Source organism: Oncorhynchus masou, unplaced genomic scaffold (genome assembly GCF_036934945.1).
Source record: "Oncorhynchus masou masou isolate Uvic2021 unplaced genomic scaffold, UVic_Omas_1.1 unplaced_scaffold_1591, whole genome shotgun sequence".
Lineage (NCBI taxonomy): Eukaryota > Metazoa > Chordata > Actinopteri > Salmoniformes > Salmonidae > Oncorhynchus > Oncorhynchus masou.
The window spans coordinates 84672-107446 of record NW_027005989.1 but is presented as its reverse complement, the minus strand read 5'-3'; the positions used below and the strand labels follow the sequence as shown (position 1 = coordinate 107446).

Sequence of the window (22775 nt, the reverse complement as noted above, 5' to 3'; positions counted from 1 at the left end):
ATACTGTAGTGTTAAGAACAATATTTTACCATTTACTATACTGTAGTGTTAACAACAATACGTTACCATTTACTATACTGTAGTGTTACCAACAACCTGTTACCATTTACTATACTGTAGTGTTACCAACAATATGGTATCATTTACTATACTGTAGTGTTACCAACAATATGTTACCATTTACTATACTGTAGTGTTACCAACAATATGTTACCATTTACTATACTGTAGTGTTACCAACAATATGTTACCATTTACTATACTGTAGTGTTACCAACAATATGTTACCATTTACTATACTGTAGTGTTAACAACAATATGGTATCATTTACTTGTGTCACGACTCCCGCCGAAGGTGGCTCCTCTTCCTGTTCGGGCGGCGCTCGGCGGTCGTCGTCACCGGTCTACTAGCTGCCACCAATCCCCTTTTCCTTTTCTGTTGGTTTTGTCTTATTGGTTACACCTGTTTCTTGTTTAGGGTTTTGGTTAGGGCTATTTAAACCGGTTATAAATACGGTTGTCCAAAACCCTCTGCTCTCTGCGCCTGACTCCGCACCCACTACTCCTAGAAGTCTCTCTGCGCCTGACTCCGCACCCACTACTCCTAGAAGTCTCTCTGTGCCTGACTCCGCACCCACTACTCCTAGAAGTCTCTCTGCGCCTGACTCCGCACCCACTACTCCTAGAAGTCTCTCTGTGCCTGACTCCGCACCCACTACTCCTAGAAGTCTCTCTGCGCCTGACTCCGCACCCACTACTCCTAGAAGTCTCTCTGCGCCTGACTCCGCACCCACTACTCCTAGAAGTCTCTCTGCGCCTGACTCCGCACCCACTACTCCTAGAAGTCTCTCTGCGCCTGACTCCGCACCCACTACACCCACTACTCCTAGAAGTCTCTCTGCGCCTGACTCCGCACCCACTACTCCTAGAACCCACTACTCCTAGTCTCTCTGCGCCTGACTCCGCACCCACTACTCCTAGAAGTCTCTCTGCGCCTGACTCCGCACCCACTACTCCTAGAAGTCTCTCTGCGCCTGACTCCGCACCCACTACTCCTAGAAGTCTCTCTGCGCCTGACTCCGCACCCACTACTCCTAGAAGTCTCTCTGCGCCTGACTCCGCACCCACTACTCCTAGAAGTCTCTCTGCGCCTGACTCCGCACCCACTACTCCTAGAAGTCTCTCTGCGCCTGACTCCGCACCCACTACTCCTAGAAGTCTCTCTGCGCCTGACTCCGCACCCACTACTCCTAAAAGTCTCTCTGCGCCTGACTCTGCACCCACTACTCCTAGAAGTCTCTCTGCGCCTGACTCCGCACCCACTACTCCTAGAAGTCTCTCTGCGCCTGACTCCGCACCCACTACTCCTAGAAGTCGTAACAACTTGGTTGTAGTGTCATCAACAATGAGCAGATTTCCAAATCAGCAATGTGTACCACATGCTCGGCACGTCATGCAGTGGCAGTCAACAACCCTTCTATAGTGGTTAGAGTGTTGGGCCAGTAACCAAAAGGATGCTGGATCAAATCCCCGAGCTGACAAGGTAAAAATTTGCATTACAGACAACATGGTGGTCCAATAAGACATTATAATTGATAAATACACACATAATCAGTCCTGAATGCCAACATTAAGACATAACAACATGAACACATATAGAAACTATATGCTAAATCAAGTCTTCCACATTCATGGTCAGTGCATTAATTAAAAGATGCCCCACAATAAATAAGTGGGCACTCCAAAAAACAATACTTCCTTTGAACAACATGAGATAAGCGAGGGACACTTCTGGCAATGCTATACTGGCTAGCACAGGAGGCTGGTGATTGGAATGGTATCAAATGTGTTTAATGTCATTCAATACATTCCGATCCAGCCATTCCTATTTACTTATTTTTTTATTTTACCTTTATTTTACTAGGCAAGTCAGTTAAGAACAAATTGGATTAGGAACAGTGTTAACTGCCTGTTAGGGGCAGAACGACAGATACTAGTAAACCGGCCCACACGTGGACTAGAACTCTTTGGAACACATTTTTTGAAGAGTGTATGGCTCTTGTCAAAGGTAGTGCACTACAAAGGGGATAGGGTTCCACTGGGGACATAAGTGAGGCGGAAGGGTAGCCTAGTGGTTAGAGTGTTGGACTAGTAACCGAAAGGTTGCAAGTTCAAATCCCCGAGCTGACAAGGTACAAATCTGTCGTTCTGCCCATGAACATGCAGTTAACCCACTGTTAATTGAAAATAAGAATTTGTTCTTAACTGACTTGCCTAGTAAAATAAAGGTAAAATAAATAAGCCAAATGACATTGATTGACTACTACTGACTCTGGGAATGTTGTGTTCTTATTATGTGAGACATATGCTTGTCATGTCTTTGCTGTCATCTGTTTGTGTAAAGGGAGGAATAGACAGACGTGTGTTGAGGCAAGTGAAATAACAGATGCTGCCTTGCGCTTTTTCCCAGAGGTCTGTGGTGCTGAAGAAGGTGACTCGAGCCAGCACAGGCAGCTGGTGGCACCTTGACCGTTTCATAAATGTATCTCCTCAGGATGTGTCTGATGTAGTGGTGGAAGGTTGTCAAGGTTGTGCTGAACTCATCTTCAAGGGAGGAAGGTATCCGCCCAAGCAAGCTTCCATGATTACATCACTCCTCTGGACCTCCTCTTGAGATAAGAGAGAAATGACATTCTTAATTAAAGGTTTCATGCCTGCCTCAAACCACTAGTATCCTGTTGTAGGGGCAGAGTCGGCTATCATTCTATTAATTGTCTGTTTCATAGTCATATAACAGATGGTTATATAACAGGCAGTTGGTCTGAGTTGATTGTGTCCCCATGTCAGTCCTGTCTTTTCCAACATTACAGAGACAATGTATTTACAATCCGCTGTGTGTGGAAGAAAGCCATGTGGAAAAGCCTGACAAACTGGGAGGAAAACTAACAGGAAAAACATGTTTTGGCAGAAAATACAGTCTAATATCCATGTACTAAAACAAAAGCATCATATCTCAAACAATGGACTGTTTAAGTGTTCAGGTAGGGACATATTTTTCTTAGGTAAAGCTGTGGAACCCGTGAGATGTGACATACTGCGAATTTAAACGCATATCTCTTATAGGTTGGGATTTTAAATGATCAAATCTATGTAAATTCCACTCAAGCAAAAAAACAACGACAGAGGATTGTAAAACTCAAGATAAAGCGTTAGGTTCTTATCTTGATCTTCTTAAATCAATGTCAAGACACCTGCCCTAAAAATAAAAGCTCTGACTCGGCTTTATAGAGGAAATATGAACTTACTGTGACTGAGATATGTGCTGGTTCCACCTAGCTGTCTTCAGATGGCTGCACTAACTAAGTAACTCTGGATAAGAGTGTCTGCTCAATGACTCAAATGTCAATGTCTTCTTTCCCAACCTTACAACAGATTCCACAAGACCTGTGTCCAAGGTATCTCAGTATTGAAAACTGAAATAATAGCGTATACTTCCCCCTCTCGCCCCTACATGACCTTGAAATGGGCTTGAACTTGTTTGAATTATTTAATGAGAGGCACATCCATTCACCCATGGCTACCCATGGCGAAGTGCTGTAGTAATGTTATCTGGAGAGAGGGAAAGAGAGAGAGAGAGAGAGAGAGACAGAGACGATGTCTGTCTCTGTGGTCTTACAGAACACTCCACAACAAATTTGAATGATGGTGTGTGTGTGTGTGTGTGTGTGTGTGTGTGTGTGTGTGTGTGTGTGTGTGTGTGTGTGTGTGTGTGTGTGTGTGTGTGTGTGTGTGTGTGTGTGTGTGTGTGTGTGTGTGTGTGTGTGTGTGTGTGTGTGTGTGTGTGTCATATGTTCATTAGCAGTCGACTCATGTTATCCATCAAACTATGCCTGAAGGAGACTGCCAGCCTCCTCTGTTTGGGAGATATACATGTGGGCTTACACAGTCATGCATTCCAACGGTTTGAAGCAGCCAGGTCTGAGTAATCATTAACATTCAGTAGTAATTACTATATCTGTTGTTTGTGAGCTTCTTCCTCCTCCTCCTTTTCCTCCTCCTCCTCCTCTTCCTCCTCCTCCTCTTCCTCCTCCTCCTCCTCCACCTCCTCCTCCTCCTCCTCCTCCTCCTCCTCCTCCTCCAACAGCCTGACACTCTATGAGGACAGGACAGGCTAGGAGCTGGGCTGGAGGCGGGCCAGTTACTCAACACTGGAGAAACGTGTTTCTCTCCTCCTCGCCTGCCTGCCTGCCCGTCTGCACAGAACAGAGCAGAGGAGCTGTGTCATGTGTAATTTAATACCAGACGCAGGCTGAATGAGCCTCACTGCACACAGAGAGCCCCCTCACAGCCTGAGAGGCAGGCAGGCAGGAGAGGCAGGCAGGCTAAGCAGGCAGACTTCCAGGGTCCGGCTCAGCCCTCCATGACAGGACAAAGAGCAGGGGATGAGGGACCGACCAGAGCCCTAGTGAGGGACCGACCAGAGCCCTAGTGGAGGACCGACCAGAGCCCTAGTGGACCCATCAACGTCTCCCTCTCCCCGTGGCCAGGTACCAGAACCCCCCCTCCCTCTCTCTCTCTGTTCTGTTTCCTCTGTTACAGTAGTACAGTCACAGTGTTGAAGGCAGCCAGTAGTGTAATAGAGATTTACTGTACTAGAATGGGCAGTAGCAGCACTTTCCTAAAGAGAACAGAACAGCACAGAATTCTGCACTGTGAGAGGTTTTAGACATGCCACTGTAAGAGGTTTTAGACATGCCACTGTAAGAGGTTTTAGACATGCCACTGTAAGAGGTTTTAGACATGCCACTGTAAGAGGTTTTAGACATGCCACTGTAAGAGGTTTTAAACATGCCACTGTAAGAGGTTTTAGACATGCCACTGTAAGAGGTTTTAGACATGCCACTGTAAGAGGTTTTAGACATGCCACTGTAAGAGGTTTTAGACATGCCACTGTAAGAGGTTTTAGACATGCCACTGTAAGAGGTTTTAGACATGCCACTGTAAGAGGTTTTAGACATGCCACTGTAAGAGGTTTTAGATATGCCACTGTAAGAGGTTTTAGACATGCCACTGTAAGAGGTTTTAGACATGCCACTGTAAGAGGTTTTAGACATGCCACTGTAAGAGGTTTTAGACATGCCACTGTAAGAGGTTTTAGACATGCCACTGTAAGAGGTTTTAGACATGCCACTGTAAGAGGTTTTAGACATGCCACTGTAAGAGGTTTTAGACATGCCACTGTAAGAGGTTTTAGACATGCCACTGTAAGAGGTTTTAGACATGCCACTGTAAGAGGTTTTAGACATGCCACTGTAAGAGGTTTTAGACATGCCACTGTAAGAGGTTTTAAACATGCCACTGTAAGAGGTTTTAGACATGCCACTGTAAGAGGTTTTAGACATGCCACTGTTTTTAGACATGCCACTGTAAGAGGTTTTAGACATGCCACTGTAAGAGGTTTTAGACATGCCACTGTAAGAGGTTTTAGACATGCCACTGTAAGAGGTTTTAGACATGCCACTGTAAGAGGTTTTAAACATGCCACTGTAAGAGGTTTTAGACATGCCACTGTAAGAGGTTTTAGACATGCCACTGTAAGAGGTTTTAGACATGCCACTGTAAGAGGTTTTAAACATGCCACTGTAAGAGGTTTTAAACATGCCACTGTAAGAGGTTTTAGACATGCCACTGTAAGAGGTTTTAGACATGCCACTGTAAGAGGTTTTAGACATGCCACTGTAAGAGGTTTTAGACATGCCACTGTAAGAGGTTTTAAACATGCCACTGTAAGAGGTTTTAAACATGCCACTGTAAGAGGTTTTAGACATGCCACTGTAAGAGGTTTTAGACATGCCACTGTAAGAGGTTTTAGACATGCCACTGTAAGAGGTTTTAGACATGCCACTGTAAGAGGTTTTAGACATGCCACTGTAAGAGGTTTTAGACATGCCACTGTAAGAGGTTTTAGACATGCCACTGTAAGAGGTTTTAGACATGCCACTGTAAGAGGTTTTAGACATGCCACTGTAAGAGGTTTTAAACATGCCACTGTAAGAGGTTTTAGACATGCCACTGTAAGAGGTTTTAGACATGCATGCTTGCACTCATTGCCTATTGATTATTTTGTCCAGGACATATTGAAATTTAAGCTGTTGCCTTTTTTTCTTAAGTGGAAAACTTTCTCTTGTAAGAAGAGACGTGTATGTGCTGTTTGTGCACTTGAGGTGTAAATGTCTCTGGCCGTGTTCCAACGCAATCACCGTACTTTCTCCCTCTGGGAATGCTGGGAAGAACAGGGCTCTGGTAAACATCCCCTGTCACAGTTTCTTTCTCAAGATAATAACGCTGGGTTCAAGGCTTCAGGGCACTTTCTGATACACCAGTTTTCTGAAACAGGAGCAACTGAGAGGAAGTGCGTGGTAAAGGATCTTACTGAAGGTTTTTAAGGATTAGTGGTCAGTGCTGTATGTTTCTGTTGGAATGTTCTCTCTGGGGGTCGGAATGCCACCCTAAAGCCAAGAGGGGTTACACCGCTTGAGGCACTGCAACCCTACAGCCAAGAGGGGATACACCGCATGAACAGGATACACCGGACACACCGCATGAAGCACTGGAACCCTAAAGCCAAGAGGGGATACACCGCATGAAGCACTGGAACCCTAAAGCCAAGAGGGGATACACCGCATGAAGCACTGCAACCCTACAGCCAAGAGGGGATACACCGCATGAACAGGATACCCCGGACACACCGCATGAAGCACTGGAACCCTAAAGCCAAGAGGGGATACACCGCATGAAGCACTGGAACCCTAAAGCCAAGAGGGGATACACCGCATGAACAGGATACACCGGACACACCGCATGAAGCACTGGAACCCTAGAGCCAAGAGGGGATACACCGCATGAAGCACTGGAACCCTAAAGCCAAGAGGGGATACACCGCATGAAGCACTGGAACCCTAAAGCCAAGAGGGGATACACCGCATGAAGCACTGGAACCCTAAAGCCAAGAGGGGATACACCGCATGAAGCACTGGAACCCTAAAGCCAAGAGGGGATACACCACATGAAGCACTGCAACCCTAAATGCAAGAGGGGATACACCGGATACACCGCATGAAGCACTGCAACCCTAAAGCCAAGAGGGGATACACCTGGAACCCTAAAGCCAAGAGGGGATACACCGATGAAGCACTGGAACAAAGCCCTACACCGCATGAAACACTGGAACCCTAAAGCCAAGAGGGGATACACCGCATGAAGCACTGGAACCCTAAAGCCAAGAGGGGATACACCGCATGAAGCACTGGAACCCTAAAGCCAAGAGGGGATACACCACATGAAGCACTGCAACCCTAAATGCAAGAGGGGATACACCGGATACACCGCATGAAGCACTGCAACCCTAAAGCCAAGAGGGGATACACCGCATGAAGCACTGCAACCCTAAAGGCAAGAGGGGATACACCGCATGAAGCACTGCAACCCTAGAGCCAAGAGGGGATACACCGCATGAAGCACTGCAACCCTAAAGGCAAGAGGGGATATACCGCATGAAGCACTGCAACCCCAAAGGCAAGAGGGGATACACCGCATGAAGCACTGCAACCCTAAAGGCAAGAGGGGATATACCGCATGAAGCACTGCAACCCTAAAGGCAAGAGGGGATATACCGCATGAAGCACTGCAACCCTAAAGGCAAGAGGGGATACACCGCATGAAGCACTGCATCACTTCACCCTATTTTTTCAGTTATCTCTGGAAGAGCAAGAATAACATAGAGCTTTCAATGATCCCTGTGATAAATACAATTTGACATGTATTTAATGGATCAACTTTCCCCCTGCCTGCATGCTTGTGAGAGAGAGTTCAAGTGTTCTAATTAGTGCTCCATGCTGTGTAAGCGTTCTCTGAGGATTGTGCTGTGGGGAACAGATACAGACTCTGTCTGCCTCCCAAATGCCCATAGGGCACTGGTCAGAAGTAGTGCACTGCGTGGGGAATAGGGTGCCATTTGGGACACACTGACTGAACACCTCAGTCAACCTGAAAGGAAACTCAGTCAGATCAGGTCACGGTCGGGAATGAGTTTGTTTTGGGTGGCAGCAGGGTCGACTGGGAAATGAAAATAAAATCTCCGGTACAGTACAGTCCTTGTGTTCTGCACCACTTCTTATGGACGTTCTTTTCTCTCTGTTTCCATCCCCAGTGCCCTATTCTGTGTTGGTAAAGCATTGAGATGCAGGCTGTGTAGGCAGCCACCCTGCACTGGAGCTTTAAGGCTGCCTGCTGCTATAACGAGGCTGTTCACTGATCCATCCAGGTCCTGCTAGGGGAACTACCTACAGTGGTTTAGCATTAGAATACTCCATTGGGGTGTTTCACTTGCACAACATGCATAATCCAAGAATTACAGTCTAGAATAGACCAACAACATGGAGTCTATGTTGAGACAACGTTGTGTGGTGGTTGTGTGTTTGCTGTTCTTTCACATCAACTGAGTTCCTCAGTTCAAGCACTTTGGTTGGACAGCGAGGAACCAACAGCGTACAGTGTGCTTTCCTTTGCATTACTAGACAGCTCAACACACACAGCCCAGTCTGCCTCCTGTTGGTAAGTGCTGTGTGTGTTGTGTTGAAGCCTGTGTGACCCCAGCTGTCTCTGTTAAATCTATCAGCAGCATCATACTGGGTTCTCCAGCCCCCACCGAGTCCCAGTTCTTGAGCTGTACAGTGCATTAGTCTCACTCCCCACGGCTCTCAGGTTGTGTCGGCCGATTCATTCGCCCATTTGCACTTTGACCAGCATGCCTGATGCCTGACTCCAGATAGAGGTACATAACATCTGTTATTACCACAGGGAATTGGTCTGGGATGGAGGTTGGCCAGTGAATGACAGTGCAGGACATTACTCAGTACCACTGCCATGTGGTTTTACACAGATACTCCCTACACCCAACACATGGGTGTGTAAATGCATTGATTATTTAGATTTTTTTCAGATTTCAAACTTTTACTGGTATTATAATTTTCCTGCAGAGCACATTCTAGTAGCATGAGATGATTGCGTTAAAATACAGCTGATCTTTGTAAACCCTGTGTGTGTTGTACTGTGTGTGTGTCAATAGTTGTGTTTAATGTTGTGTTAGTGTCTGTTGTTTTGTCTGAAACGTGGTTCCCTCTGCTGCTATTGGACCAGGTTTCTCCTGGAAAAGAGATGTTATTTCAATGGAGAAAGAAACTGTATAAATAAAGGTTCAATTAAAATATGACAAAATTGAAGGACTCTTAAACATAAAAATGTTTTATGAAAGGGAATTTATGCATAAAGATTATAAAATGAAAAGAAACACAGTTCACCTGCACGGTAAAACGTCTTCCAGTTGAACAGTACAGTCAGTGAGTGAGTGAGTGAGTGAGTGAGTGAGTGAGTGAGTGAGTGAGTGAGTGAGTGAGTGTGTGGCTATGCCAGCCTGGTCTGATATAGCTGAATGGGCCCGGAGCTAGATGGCCTGGGCATTGGGCTGGGCCGAAGTTGTGCCGGAACTGGGCCAGAGCTGGGCAGACCAGAGGGGGTTAGAGGCCCAAAGCTTTGCCATGTGCACTCCATATGGGAGAGTGTGTGTTTACACTGGCAGAGGCACGGCCGGGCGCTAACAGTGCTTACGTGGAGAGAGACTAACTTACAACAAACTGTCTGAATGGCCCTAGATGGCAGTCATCTTTGTGTTATAATGGTTTATTTTCAGGGAGCAGATGAAATATCACAGGTCTCTTGTTTTCATATTGTCCCTAAGGGAGTGGCTACAGTGGACGGATGGACTCAGATCTCACTAGTGGAGCTTTGCTGCGTGTTTGCTTGCTAGGTAGGATACTACAGGGCAAAGGGTTCTCAGACTGAAGAATTATCTAACTCCATTGTGTCTATAAACTCAATGTTTACACTACCTCTTCTCCATCTCTCCCTGTGACTGGACTGTTCCACTGTGGAAGGCTGTGGGGGAGGAGGAGGGGGGGGGTGATACAGTTGGACTGGCTCACTGTAGCAGGAGATGGAGGGTGTTGTCTGGCAGACATTATGGCTGCTGCCTCACATCACACTTGGGACTAATGAGTCAATACTGTACAGGCCCATCGCTGGTGGGGGTGAAAACACACACACACACACACACACACACACACACACACACACACACACACACACACACACACACACACACACACACACACACACACACACACACACACACACACACACACACACACACACACACACACACACACAGCAAGCAGAGCCAGAACCACTGCTACATAACGTTGAGGTAGGTTTGTCATCATTGCTAAACCATAAAAGTGGATTAATATTTCCTCTGGGGAAGTTTCGATGCTGCCTTATGTTTGCCCGTACTGTAACCTGGGTTGGACCTTATAAATCTAGGTCAACATGAGGAATGACTGTTGTCATGAATAAGATATCATTGTTTTCCTGGTAGAATAGCGTATATCCTGGGAACCATATTTGAATGGCATACATATAACTACTAAATATATGTATGATAAGAGCATTCAAGGTGCATCATCAACACTAACCTGTAACACCAGTGATAATAATAAACTCTGTGTAATTCCATTCAGCTACACACAGCCTTCCCTCAGGGTAATTCCATTCAGCTACACACAGCATTCCCTCAGGGTAATTCCATTCAGCTACACACAGCCTTCCCTCAGGGTAATTCCATTCAGCTACACACAGCCTTCCCTTGGGGTAATTCCATTCAGCTACACACAGCATTCCCTCAGGGTAATTCCATTCAGCTACACACAGCCTTCCCTCAGGGTAATTCCATTCAGCTACACACAGCCTTCCCTTGGGGTAATTCCATTCAGCTACACACAGCATTCCCTCAGGGTAATTCCATTCAGCTACACACAGCATTCCCTCAGGGTAATTCCATTCAGCTACACACAGCCTTCCCTCAGGGTAATTCCATTCAGCTACACACAGCCTTCCCTCAGGGTAATTCCATTCAGCTACACACAGCATTCCCTCAGGGTAATTCCATTCAGCTACACACAGCCTTCCCTCAGGGTAATTCCATTCAGCTACAAACAGCCTTCCCTTGGGGTAATTCCATTCAGCTACACACAGCCTTCCCTCAGGGTAATTCCATTCAGCTACACACAGCCTTCCCTTGGGGTAATTCCATTCAGCTACACACAGCCTTCCCTCAGGGTAATTCCATTCAGCTACACACAGCCTTCCCTCAGGGTAATTCCATTCAGCTACACACAGCCTTCCCTCAGGGTAATTCCATTCAGCTACACACAGCCTTCCCTTGGGGTAATTCCATTCAGCTACACACAGCCTTCCCTCAGGGTAATTCCATTCAGCTACAAACAGCCTTCCCTTGGGGTAATTCCATTCAGCTACACACAGCCTTCCCTCAGGGTAATTCCATTCAGCTACACACAGCCTTCCCTTGGGGTAATTCCATTCAGCTACACACAGCCTTCCCTTGGGGTAATTCCATTCAGCTACACACAGCCTTCCCTCAGGGTAATTCCATTCAGCTACACACAGCCTTCCCTTGGGGTAATTCCATTCAGCTCCACACAGCATTCCCTCTTGGGGTAATTCCATTCAGCTACACACAGCCTTCCCTTGGGGTAATTCCATTCAGCTACACACAGCCTTCCCTTGGGGTAATTCCATTCAGCTACACACAGCCTTCCCTTGGGGTAATTCCATTCAGCTACACACAGCCTTCCCTTGGGGTAATTCCATTCAGCTACACACAGCCTTCCCTTGGGGTAATTCCATTCAGCTACACACAGCCTTCCCTTGGGGTAATTCCATTCAGCTACACACAGCCTTGCCTTGGGTAATTCCATTCAGCTCCACACAGCCTTCCCTTGGGGTAATTCCATTCAGCTACACACAGCCTTCCCTTGGGGTAATTCCATTCAGCTACACACAGCCTTCCCTCGGGGTAATTCCATTCAGCTACACACAGCCTTCCCTTGGGGTAATTCCATTCAGCTACACACAGCCTTCCCTCAGGGTAATTCCATTCAGCTACACACAGCATTCCCTCAGGGTAATTCCATTCAGCTACACACAGCCTTCCCTTGGGGTAATTCCATTCAGCTACACACAGCCTTCCCTCAGGGTAATTCCATTCAGCTACAAACAGCCTTCCCTTGGGGTAATTCCATTCAGCTACACACAGCCTTCCCTCAGGGTAATTCCATTCAGCTACACACAGCCTTCCCTTGGGGTAATTCCATTCAGCTCCACACAGCATTCCCTTGGGGTAATTCCATTCAGCTACACACAGCCTTCCCTTGGGGTAATTCCATTCAGCTACACACAGCCTTCCCTTGGGGTAATTCCATTCAGCTACACACAGCCTTCCCTTGGGGTAATTCCATTCAGCTACACACAGCCTTCCCTTGGGGTAATTCCATTCAGCTACACACAGCCTTCCCTTGGGGTAATTCCATTCAGCTACACACAGCCTTCCCTTGGGGTAATTCCATTCAGCTACACACAGCCTTGCCTTGGTGTAATTCCATTCAGCTCCACACAGCCTTCCCTTGGGGTAATTCCATTCAGCTACACACAGCCTTCCCTTGGGGTAATTCCATTCAGCTACACACAGCCTTCCCTCGGGGTAATTCCATTCAGCTACACACAGCCTTCCCTTGGGGTAATTCCATTCAGCTACACACAGCCTTCCCTTGGGGTAATTCCATTCAGCTACACACAGCCTTCCCTTGGGGTAATTCCATTCAGCTACAAACAGCCTTCCCTCGGGGTAATTCCATTCAGCTACACACAGCCTTCCCTTGGGGTAATTCCATTCAGCTACACACAGCCTTCCCTTGGGGTAATTCCATTCAGCTACACACAGCCTTCCCTTGGGGTAATTCCATTCAGCTACACACAGCCTTCCCTTGGGGTAATTCCATTCAGCTACACACAGCCTTCCCTTGGGGTAATTCCATTCAGCTACACACAGCCTTCCCTCGGGGTAATTCCATTCAGCTACACACAGCCTTCCCTTGGGGTAATTCCATTCAGCTACACACAGCCTTCCCTTGGTGTAATTCCATTCAGCTACACACAGCCTTCCCTTGGGGTAATTCCAATCAGCTACACACAGCCTTCCCTCAGCGTAATTCCATTCAGCTACACACAGCCTTCCCTCGGCGTAATTCCATTCAGCTACACTCAACCTTCCCTTGGGGTAATTCCATTCAGCTACACACAGCCTTCCCTCAGCGTAATTCCATTCAGCTACACACAGCCTTCCCTCAGCGTAATTCCATTCAGCTACACACAGCCTTCCCTCGGCGTAATTCCATTCAGCTACACTCAACCTTCCCTCAGGGTAATTCCATTCAGCTACACACAGCCTTCCCTTGGGGTAAGGTAGTTAGGGAGGTCTTTACAGCCACCATGTTTATCAGTGTATGTTTACAGGAGTGGACGTACACAGACATGTAAACTTCCTCCTCTTTGATGAATGTTCGTGAGGCTTTCAGCCTAGTGTGCAGATGAATTACTGACTGGAGAGAACGAGAGCGAGAGCGAGAGAGAGAGAGCGAGAGAGAGAGAAGAGCAGACCGCCATCAGGTTTTGTGTTGGGAAGAGAGGAACAGAGAGATAGGAGAAGAGAGGAGGGGAACAGAGAGATAGGAGAAGAAAGGTGAGGAACAGAGAAATAGAAGAGGGGAGGAGAGAAACAGAGAGATCAGAAGGGAGGAGAGGAACAGAGAGATAAGAGAAGGGAGGAGAGGAACAGAGAGATAGAAGGGAGGAGAGGAACAGAGAGATAAGAGAAGGGAGGAGAGGAACAGAGAGATAGAAGGGAGGAGAGGAACAGAGAGATAAGAGAAGGGAGAAGAGAAACAGAGAGATAGGAGAAGGGAGAAGAGAAACAGAGAGATAGGAGAAGGGAGAAGAGAAACAGAGAGATAGGAGAAGGGAGAAGAGAAACAGAGAGATAAGAGAAGGGAGGAGAGGAACAGAGAGATAAGAGAAGGGAGGAGAGGAACAGAGAGATAGGAGAAGGGAGGAGAGGAACAGAGAGATAGGAGAAGGGAGGAGAGGAACAGAGAGATAGGAGAAGGGAGGAGAGGAACAGAGAGATAGGAGAAGGGAGAAGAGAAACAGAGGGATAGGAGAAGGGAGAAGAGAAACAGAGAGATAAGAGAAGGGAGGAGAGGAACAGAGAGATAGAAGGGAGGAGAGGAACAGAGAGATAGGAGAAGGGAGAAGAGAAACAGAGAGATAGGAGAAGGGAGGAGAGGAACAGAGAGATAGAAGGGAGGAGAGAAACAGAGAGATAGGAGAAGGGAGGATAGGAACAGAGGGATAGGAGAAGGGAGGAGAGGAACAGAGAGATAGAAGGGAGGAGAGGAACAGAGAGATAGGAGAAGGGAGGAGAGGAACAGAGAGATAGAAGGGAGGAGAGAAACAGAGAGATAGGAGAAGGGAGGATAGGAACAGAGGGATAGGAGAAGGGAGGAGAGGAACAGAGAGATAGGAGAAGGGAGAAGAGAAACAGAGAGATAGGAGAAGGGAGGAGAGAAACAGAGAGATAGGAGAAGGGAGGATAGGAACAGAGAGATAAGAGAAGGGAGAAGAGAAACAGAGGGATAGGAGAAGGGAGAAGAGAAACAGAGAGATAGGAGAAGGGAGGAGAGAAACAGAGAGATAGGAGAAGGGAGAAGAGAAACAGAGGGATAGGAGAAGGGAGGAGAGAAACAGAGAGATAGGAGAAGGGAGGAGAGGAACAGAGAGATAGAAGGGAGGAGAGAAACAGAGAGATAGGAGAAGGGAGGATAGGAACAGAGGGATAGGAGAAGGGAGGAGAGGAACAGAGAGATAGAAGGGAGGAGAGGAACAGAGAGATAGGAGAAGGGAGGAGAGGAACAGAGAGATAGAAGGGAGGAGAGAAACAGAGAGATAGGAGAAGGGAGGATAGGAACAGAGGGATAGGAGAAGGGAGGAGAGGAACAGAGAGATAGGAGAAGGGAGAAGAGAAACAGAGAGATAGGAGAAGGGAGGAGAGAAACAGAGAGATAGGAGAAGGGAGGATAGGAACAGAGAGATAAGAGAAGGGAGAAGAGAAACAGAGGGATAGGAGAAGGGAGAAGAGAAACAGAGAGATAGGAGAAGGGAGGAGAGAAACAGAGAGATAGAAGAAGGGAGGATAGGAACTGAGAGAGAAGACTGAGGAACAAAGGAAATGTGGCACTGTTCCATGACAGTGTTTTAACTCTCTCTCTGGTTGATAGACTATCATATAACATGCTTTATGTTTGTTTCTCTCCATCATTCTTCCTATCCCTCCCTTTCTTCCTCTCTATCCCTTCCTTTCCCTCTCCTCCCGAACAATGAACTCTCCACTTAACTCACTCTCTCTCTCTCTCACACAGCTGTAACCAGCCTTCCCTGGCACCAGCAGAAACCCAAGGCCATCTCTGATTGCACAAGGCCATCCCTCTCCCCTTCCCTCCCTCTTGTTCCAGTCTTGCCACTCCCCCATCTCCCAGTGGTGGCATTGGGGCTCCCAGGATGCGGCTGCTCAGCGCTCTGCTGCTCCTCCTGCTCCTGAGTTCCACTGAGCCCAGGAAGGGTGGACGGAGCAGAGAAAGGGGCAGGGCCCGGGGGAAAGGCAGGGCCAATGCTGTCAAACGCCAAACCTCTGAATGCAAGGAATACATGGAGGCCGGAGAGAAATACCTGGACTGTCAGGACCGCCAGCTGACCGGGGTGCAACAGCACTGGCCTGAAGACATCCACCACCTCCTGCTGGCCCGCAACAAGATCCAGGTGCTCAGAGACAACACCTTCTCCCAGTTCAAGAACCTAAAGAGTCTGGATCTACAACAGAATGAGCTCTACATGGTGGAGGAGGAGGCGTTCGCAGGGCTGGGACAGCTCACTACTCTGCTTCTTCAGCACAACCAGATGAAGACAGCTTCTGAGGAGCACCTGCTGCCTTTGCCAAACCTCCGCTACCTGCGTCTCTATGACAACCCCTGGGACTGCCGGTGCTCGCTGGATAGTCTGGTCAGGACCCTGCAGGTGCCCAGCAACCGTAACCTAGGGAACTACGCCAAGTGTTCGGAGCCGGACGCGCTGAGAGGTCAGAAGCTGAAGAAGATGAGGCCAGAGCTGCTGTGTGCTGAGGATGGGGAGGGCCATCAGCCAGGGCAGAAACCTCAAGAGGGGCAGGGTAATCTGCCCAAACCACCACCCATCAAGAAGTACCCTGATGCCAACTCCTTGTGCCACACCTACATGTTCCCCAAACCCATGCTGGACTGCAAGAGCAAAGGTAAGCTATGAGCCAACCAAGCTTGTCTCCCTTTCATTTGTTTGTGTGACCTGTGTGAAGAATGTCCTCCTTGGAGGACAACGACGTGTTGTATTCGGGTCTTTCAGAACACTGGAGTGAGTTATTGGGGTTCTCAGGGCCATGGGTTCCTCGACCCAGATGAATCTCTACTGAAACAGCTTTTTAGTCCAAGATTAGGACTAGTATGGGTCAGGGAAACCGGCCCTCAGTGTATGAGTCACATGTCCATCTGAAATCTCTGGCCATTGTTCACTACACATGGTTGTTGTGAGGACTTTTGGAACAGTATGGAGGAGAGGCTGGCTGCTGGATACTCCAGAGCTGTGGTTGATAAGGATTACTTTCTAAATGTGTTCTCGATAATTTCCCTGAATCAGAATGTGGTAGGAGACGACTGTAACCCGAGAGGCCTTAGAGTGACGGCCTGCAGCGTGGAAACCGTGGAAACCATCATGTAACGTTAGACACAAAGGGACCAAGGGGAAATATGGAGTCTCCTTTCTGTCCCCGTCCAGACTCTCACATCTGGTGGCGTTTCTGTGCTATGTATAACTGCCACATTAGAACTGCTACCAGGACTATAACCTTGAGAGAGATTAGCTTTCAGTATTGTTTTTCCAATAGTCGTTAGGCCCAGACCCATGGGACTGACTACAAATCCTGCATGGAGTCCATGCTGTGTGGGGACTGCTTTTGTTTGAGCTCCAAAATACAACATGAATAGTCTCTTCATATTGATTTAGTATAGACGTGGCAGTATGGTCATGAATAGTCTCTTCATATTGATTTAGTAAAGACGTGGCAGTATGGTCATGAATAGTCCCTTCATATTGATTTAGTATAGACGTGGCAGTATGGTCATGAATAGTCCCTTCATATTGATTTAGTATAGACGTGGCAGTATGGTCATGAATAGTCTCTTCATATTGATTTAGTATAGACGTGGCAGTATGGTCATGAATAGTCTCTTCATATTGATTTAGTATAGACGTGGCAGTATGGTCATGAATAGTCCCTTCATATTGATTTAGTATAGACGTGGCAGTATGGTCATGAATAGTCCCTTCATATTGATTTAGTATAGACGTGGCAGTATGGTCATGAATAGTCCCTTCATATTGATTTAGTATAGACGTGGCAGTATAGTCATGAATAGTCCCTTCATATTGATTTAGTATAGACGTGGCAGTATGGTCATGAATAGTCCCTTCATGTTGATTTAGTATAGACGTGGCAGTATGGTCATGAATAGTCCCTTCATATTGATTTAGTAAAGACGTGGCAGTATAGTCATGAATAGTCCCTTCATATTGATTTAGTATAGATGTGGCAGTATGGTCATGAATAGTCCCTTCATACTAATTTAGTGTGGAAGTGGCACTCTGATGTATTGTTCTACTGTATATTTATGACATGTCACAGTGAACTGGCCCTTTGACCAAGATGATGAATGACAGTCATATAATGATGTACTGTCCCTATCCTGTCCCCAGAAAGCCATTTGTCAGAGTGCAGTTAAACGTGCAAGAAGCAGCAACACTGGTCTCTGTATTCTACTGTCGCTATATAAATTTAGATCCCCATGTTCAGCTGGAGGAAACTATTTCTCTTCCCCTCTGGAAAGGCTTTCAATCAGTCCTTTATCTGAACCTCACTAGATCATCTCACTGGTCATAGCCTCCCTCCCTCCCCCTCCCCCTCCCTCCCTCCCTCCCTCCCTCCCTCCCTAGTCTCCCTCCCTCCCTCCCTCGCTCCCTCCCTCCCTCCCTCCCTCGCTCCCTCCCCCTCCCATCCCTCCTCAGGGCCTTAATATACTGTAACTAATAACTGACCAGAGGTCATTACACTGATTTAAACAAAGTCTCATTTGTAAACACTGGAAATGTCCCTACAGTACACTACCGAACTGTGCGGGAGCAAGACAGAATGTATCTAACCACAAATAAATCATCTCTGTGGTACATACATGATATATGGGAGAATATGTCAGAGTGCGTGTACTTTTTAGATAAATGTCGTCCAGGCAAGATGACGCCTGGTTTAGTCCTGATCTATCATTAGCAGAACCGTTGAGTCAGCATATGGAGAGTTGGCCTGCTTGTCATCTCTGTAAAGCCTAACCTCCTCTTCTAACATTATATCATGGTTTCTTGAAGTTCCTGTAACCGATGGCTGGGTGTTTTGTCAGCTGACACATTCTGGGGGAGTCATGATGTGTAGCAGAGAGGGAGTCATATTCTGCTGGTAGTCTCCTCTCCTCCACAGCATGATGGGTAATATTCTGCTGGTGGTCTCTGTATTCTCTCCTCCACAGCATGATGGGTAATATTCTGCTGGTGGTCTCCTCTCCTCCACAGCATGATGGGTAATATTCTGCTGGTGGTCTCCTCTCCTCCACAGCATGATGGGTAATATTCTGCTGGTAGTCTCCTCTCCTCCACAGCATGATGGGTAATATTCTGCTGGTAGTCTCCTCCCTCCACAGCATGATGGGTAATATTCTGCTGGTGGTCTCCAGAGGTCATCCTCCACAGCATGATGGGTAATATTCTGCCGGTAGTCTCCTCTCCTCCACAGCATGATGGGTAATATTCTGCTGGTGGTCTCCTCTCCTCCACAGCATGATGGGTAATATTCTGCCGGTAGTCTCCTCTCCTCCACAGCATGATGGGTAATATTCTGCTGGTAGTCTCCTCTCCTCCACAGCATGATGGGTAATATTCTGATGGTAGTCTCCTCTCCTCCACAGCATGATGGGTAATATTCTGCTGGTAGTCTCCTCTCCTCCACAGCATGATGGGTAATATTCTGCTGGTGGTCTCCTCTCCTCCACAGCATGATGGGTAATATTCTGCTGGTAGTCTCCTCTCCTCCACAGCATGATGGGTAATATTCTGCTGGTAGTCTCCTCTCCTCCACAGCATGATGGGTAATATTCTGCTGGTGGTCTCCTCTCCTCCACAGCATGATGGGTAATATTCTGCCGGTAGTCTCCTCTCCTCCACAGCATGATGGGTAATATTCTGCTGGTGGTCTCCTCTCCTCCACAGCATGATGGGTAATATTCTGCCGGTAGTCTCCTCTCCTCCACAGCATCGTTGATTTCCTTGATATACAGGCATGTTTGGCACCTGACTCTGTAAAAGCAGCACTGTGCATTTACAATCTAAATTAATGGCTGTATAGGTTTAGTTTCCTGCTGTTTGTAAACAACATGTGATTTTAATAAACTATATCAGGGATGGGCAACTGGCCGCCACCCCCCTTTTGTTGGCCCGCGGAAACATTTCTAAAAACATTTCAAATAAACTTCCTGTTGAGAGTTAGAATAGTGGTTGTGCATCAGCAGTTGCTCTGTTGTTACGTCAGTCACTAACAGCTTCAGTAATTAGACTGACAAGTTAGTCTAGTGGCCAGCCATCTAAACTTCTAGTAAGCATGGTCAAATTGCAGACCGGTGGGCCCCCATTGATTTTGTTAGTCAATCTCACTCAGATATCATGTTAAAAACTGCAAACATTTCTCTAAACCCTATGGCAAAATGAGTAGAATTGCATGGAATTTGTTATAAAATTACTAAATCTTCTCTCCGCCCCATGACAAAATGTTACTTAGAGCCCCCAAAAGGCTAGGGCCAGCTCTGACTGTATGAGTGGGTATGGATATAGGGCCAGCTCTGACTGTATGAGTGGGTATGGATATAGGGCCAGCTCTGACTGTATGAGTGGGTATGGATATAGGGCCAGCTCTGACTGTATGAGTGGGTATGGATATAGGGCCAGCTCTGACTGTATGAGTGGGTATGGATATAGGGCCAGCTCTGACCTTATGAGTGGGTATGGATATAGGGCCAGCTCTGACTGTATGAGTGGGTATGGATATAGGGCCAGCTCTGACTGTATGAGTGGGTATGGATATAGGGCCAGCTCTGACTGTATGAGTGGGTATGGATATAGGGCCAGCTCTGACTGTATGAGTGGGTATGGATATAGGGCCAGCTCTGACTGTATGTGTGGGTATGGATATAGGGCCAGCTCTGACTGTATGAGTGGGTATGGATATAGGGCCAGCTCTGACTGTATGTGTGGGTATGGATATAGGGCCGGCTCTGACTGTATGAGTGGGTATGGATATAGGGCCAGCTCTGACTGTATGAGTAGGTATGGATATAGGGCCAGCTCTGACTGTATGAGTGGGTATGGATATAGGGCCGGCTCTGACTGTATGAGTGGGTATGGATATAGGGCCAGCTCTGACTGTATGAGTGGGTATGGATATAGGGCAGGCTCTGACTGTATGAGTGGGTATGGATATAGGGCCAGCTCTGACTGTATGAGTGGGTATGGATATAGGGCCAGCTCTGACCTTATGAGTGGGTATGGATATAGGGCCAGCTCTGACTGTATGAGTGGGTATGGATATAGGGCCAGCTCTGACCTTATGAGTGGGTATGGATATAGGGCCAGCTCTGACTGTATGAGTGGGTATGGATATAGGGCCAGCTCTGACTGTATGAGTGGGTATGGATATAGGGCCAGCTCTGACTTTATGAGTGGGTATGGATATAGGGCCAGCTCTGACTGTATGAGTGGGTATGGATATAGGGCCAGCTCTGACTGTATGTGTGGGTATGGATATAGGGCCAGCTCTGACTGTATGAGTGGGTATGGATATAGGGCCAGCTCTGACTGTATGAGTGGGTATGGATATAGGGCCAGCTCTGACTGTATGAGTGGGTATGGATATAGGGCCAGCTCTGACTGTATGAGTGGGTATGGATATAGGGCCAGCTCTGACTGTATGAGTGGGTATGGATATAGGGCCAGCTCTGACTGTATGAGTGGGTATGGATATAGGGCCAGCTCTGACTGTATGTGTGGGTATGGATATAGGGCCAGCTCTGACTGTATGAGTGGGTATGGATATAGGGCCAGCTCTGACTGTATGTGTGGGTATGGATATAGGGCCAGCTCTGACTGTATGAGTGGGTATGGATATAGGGCCAGCTCTGACTGTATGTGTGGGTATGGATATAGGGCCGGCTCTGACTGTATGAGTGGGTATGGATATAGGGCCAGCTCTGACTGTATGAGTAGGTATGGATATAGGGCCAGCTCTGACTGTATGAGTGGGTATGGATATAGGGCCGGCTCTGACTGTATGAGTGGGTATGGATATAGGGCCAGCTCTGACTGTATGAGTGGGTATGGATATAGGGCAGGCTCTGACTGTATGAGTGGGTATGGATATAGGGCCAGCTCTGACTGTATGAGTGGGTATGGATATAGGGCAAGCTCTGACCTTATGAGTGGGTATGGATATAGGGCCAGCTCTGACTGTATGAGTGGGTATGGATATAGGGCCAGCTCTGACCTTATGAGTGGGTATGGATATAGGGCCAGCTCTGACTGTATGAGTGGGTATGGATATAGGGCCAGCTCTGACTGTATGAGTGGGTATGGATATAGGGCCAGCTCTGACTTTATGAGTGGGTATGGATATAGGGCCAGCTCTGACTGTATGAGTGGGTATGGATATAGGGCCAGCTCTGACTGTATGTGTGGGTATGGATATAGGGCCAGCTCTGACTGTATGAGTGGGTATGGATATAGGGCCAGCTCTGACTGTATGAGTGGGTATGGATATAGGGCCAGCTCTGACTGTATGAGTGGGTATGGATATAGGGCCAGCTCTGACTGTATGAGTGGGTATGGATATAGGGCCAGCTCTGACTGTATGAGTGGGTATGGATATAGGGCCAGCTCTGACTGTATGTGTGGGTATGGATATAGGGCCAGCTCTGACTGTATGAGTGGGTATGGATATAGGGCCAGCTCTGACTGTATGTGTGGGTATGGATATAGGGCCAGCTCTGACTGTATGAGTGGGTATGGATATAGGGCCAGCTCTGACTGTATGTGTGGGTATGGATATAGGGCCAGCTCTGACTGTATGAGTGGGTATGGATATAGGGCCAGCTCTGACTGTATGAGTGGGTATGGATATAGGGCCAGCTCTGACTGTATGAGTGGGTATAGATATAGGGCCAGCTCTGACTGTATGTGTGGGTATGGATATAGCGCCGGCTCTGACCGTATGTGTGGGTATGGATATAGGGCCAGCTCTGACTGTATGAGTGGGTATAGATATAGGGCCAGCTCTGACTGTATGAGTGGGTATGGATATAGGGCCAGCTCTGACTGTATGAGTGGGTATGGATATAGGGCCAGCTCTGACTGTATGTGTGGGTTTGGATATAGGGCCAGCTCTGACTGTATGAGTGGGTATGGATATGGGGCCGCTCTGACTGTATGAGTGGGTATGGATATAGGGCCAGCTCTGACTGTATGAGTGGGTATGGATATAGGGCCAGCTCTGACTGTATGAGTGGGTATGGATATAG

At 47.5% G+C, this 22775-nt stretch overlaps 1 protein-coding gene across 1 annotated transcript in view; it reads left to right on the top strand.

Annotated features, from left to right (window-relative positions):
- The first annotated feature begins 4170 nt into the window (after window positions 1–4170).
- The window catches only part of LOC135531448 (leucine-rich repeat-containing protein 17-like), a 30228-nt gene continuing 11623 nt past the window's right edge, over window positions 4171–22775 (top strand). The window contains 2 exon segments of the mRNA XM_064959490.1: window positions 4171–4547; window positions 15447–16351. Of these exon segments, the coding sequence (XP_064815562.1) occupies window positions 15586–16351 (766 nt within the window). The 5' untranslated portion in view covers window positions 4171–4547; window positions 15447–15585.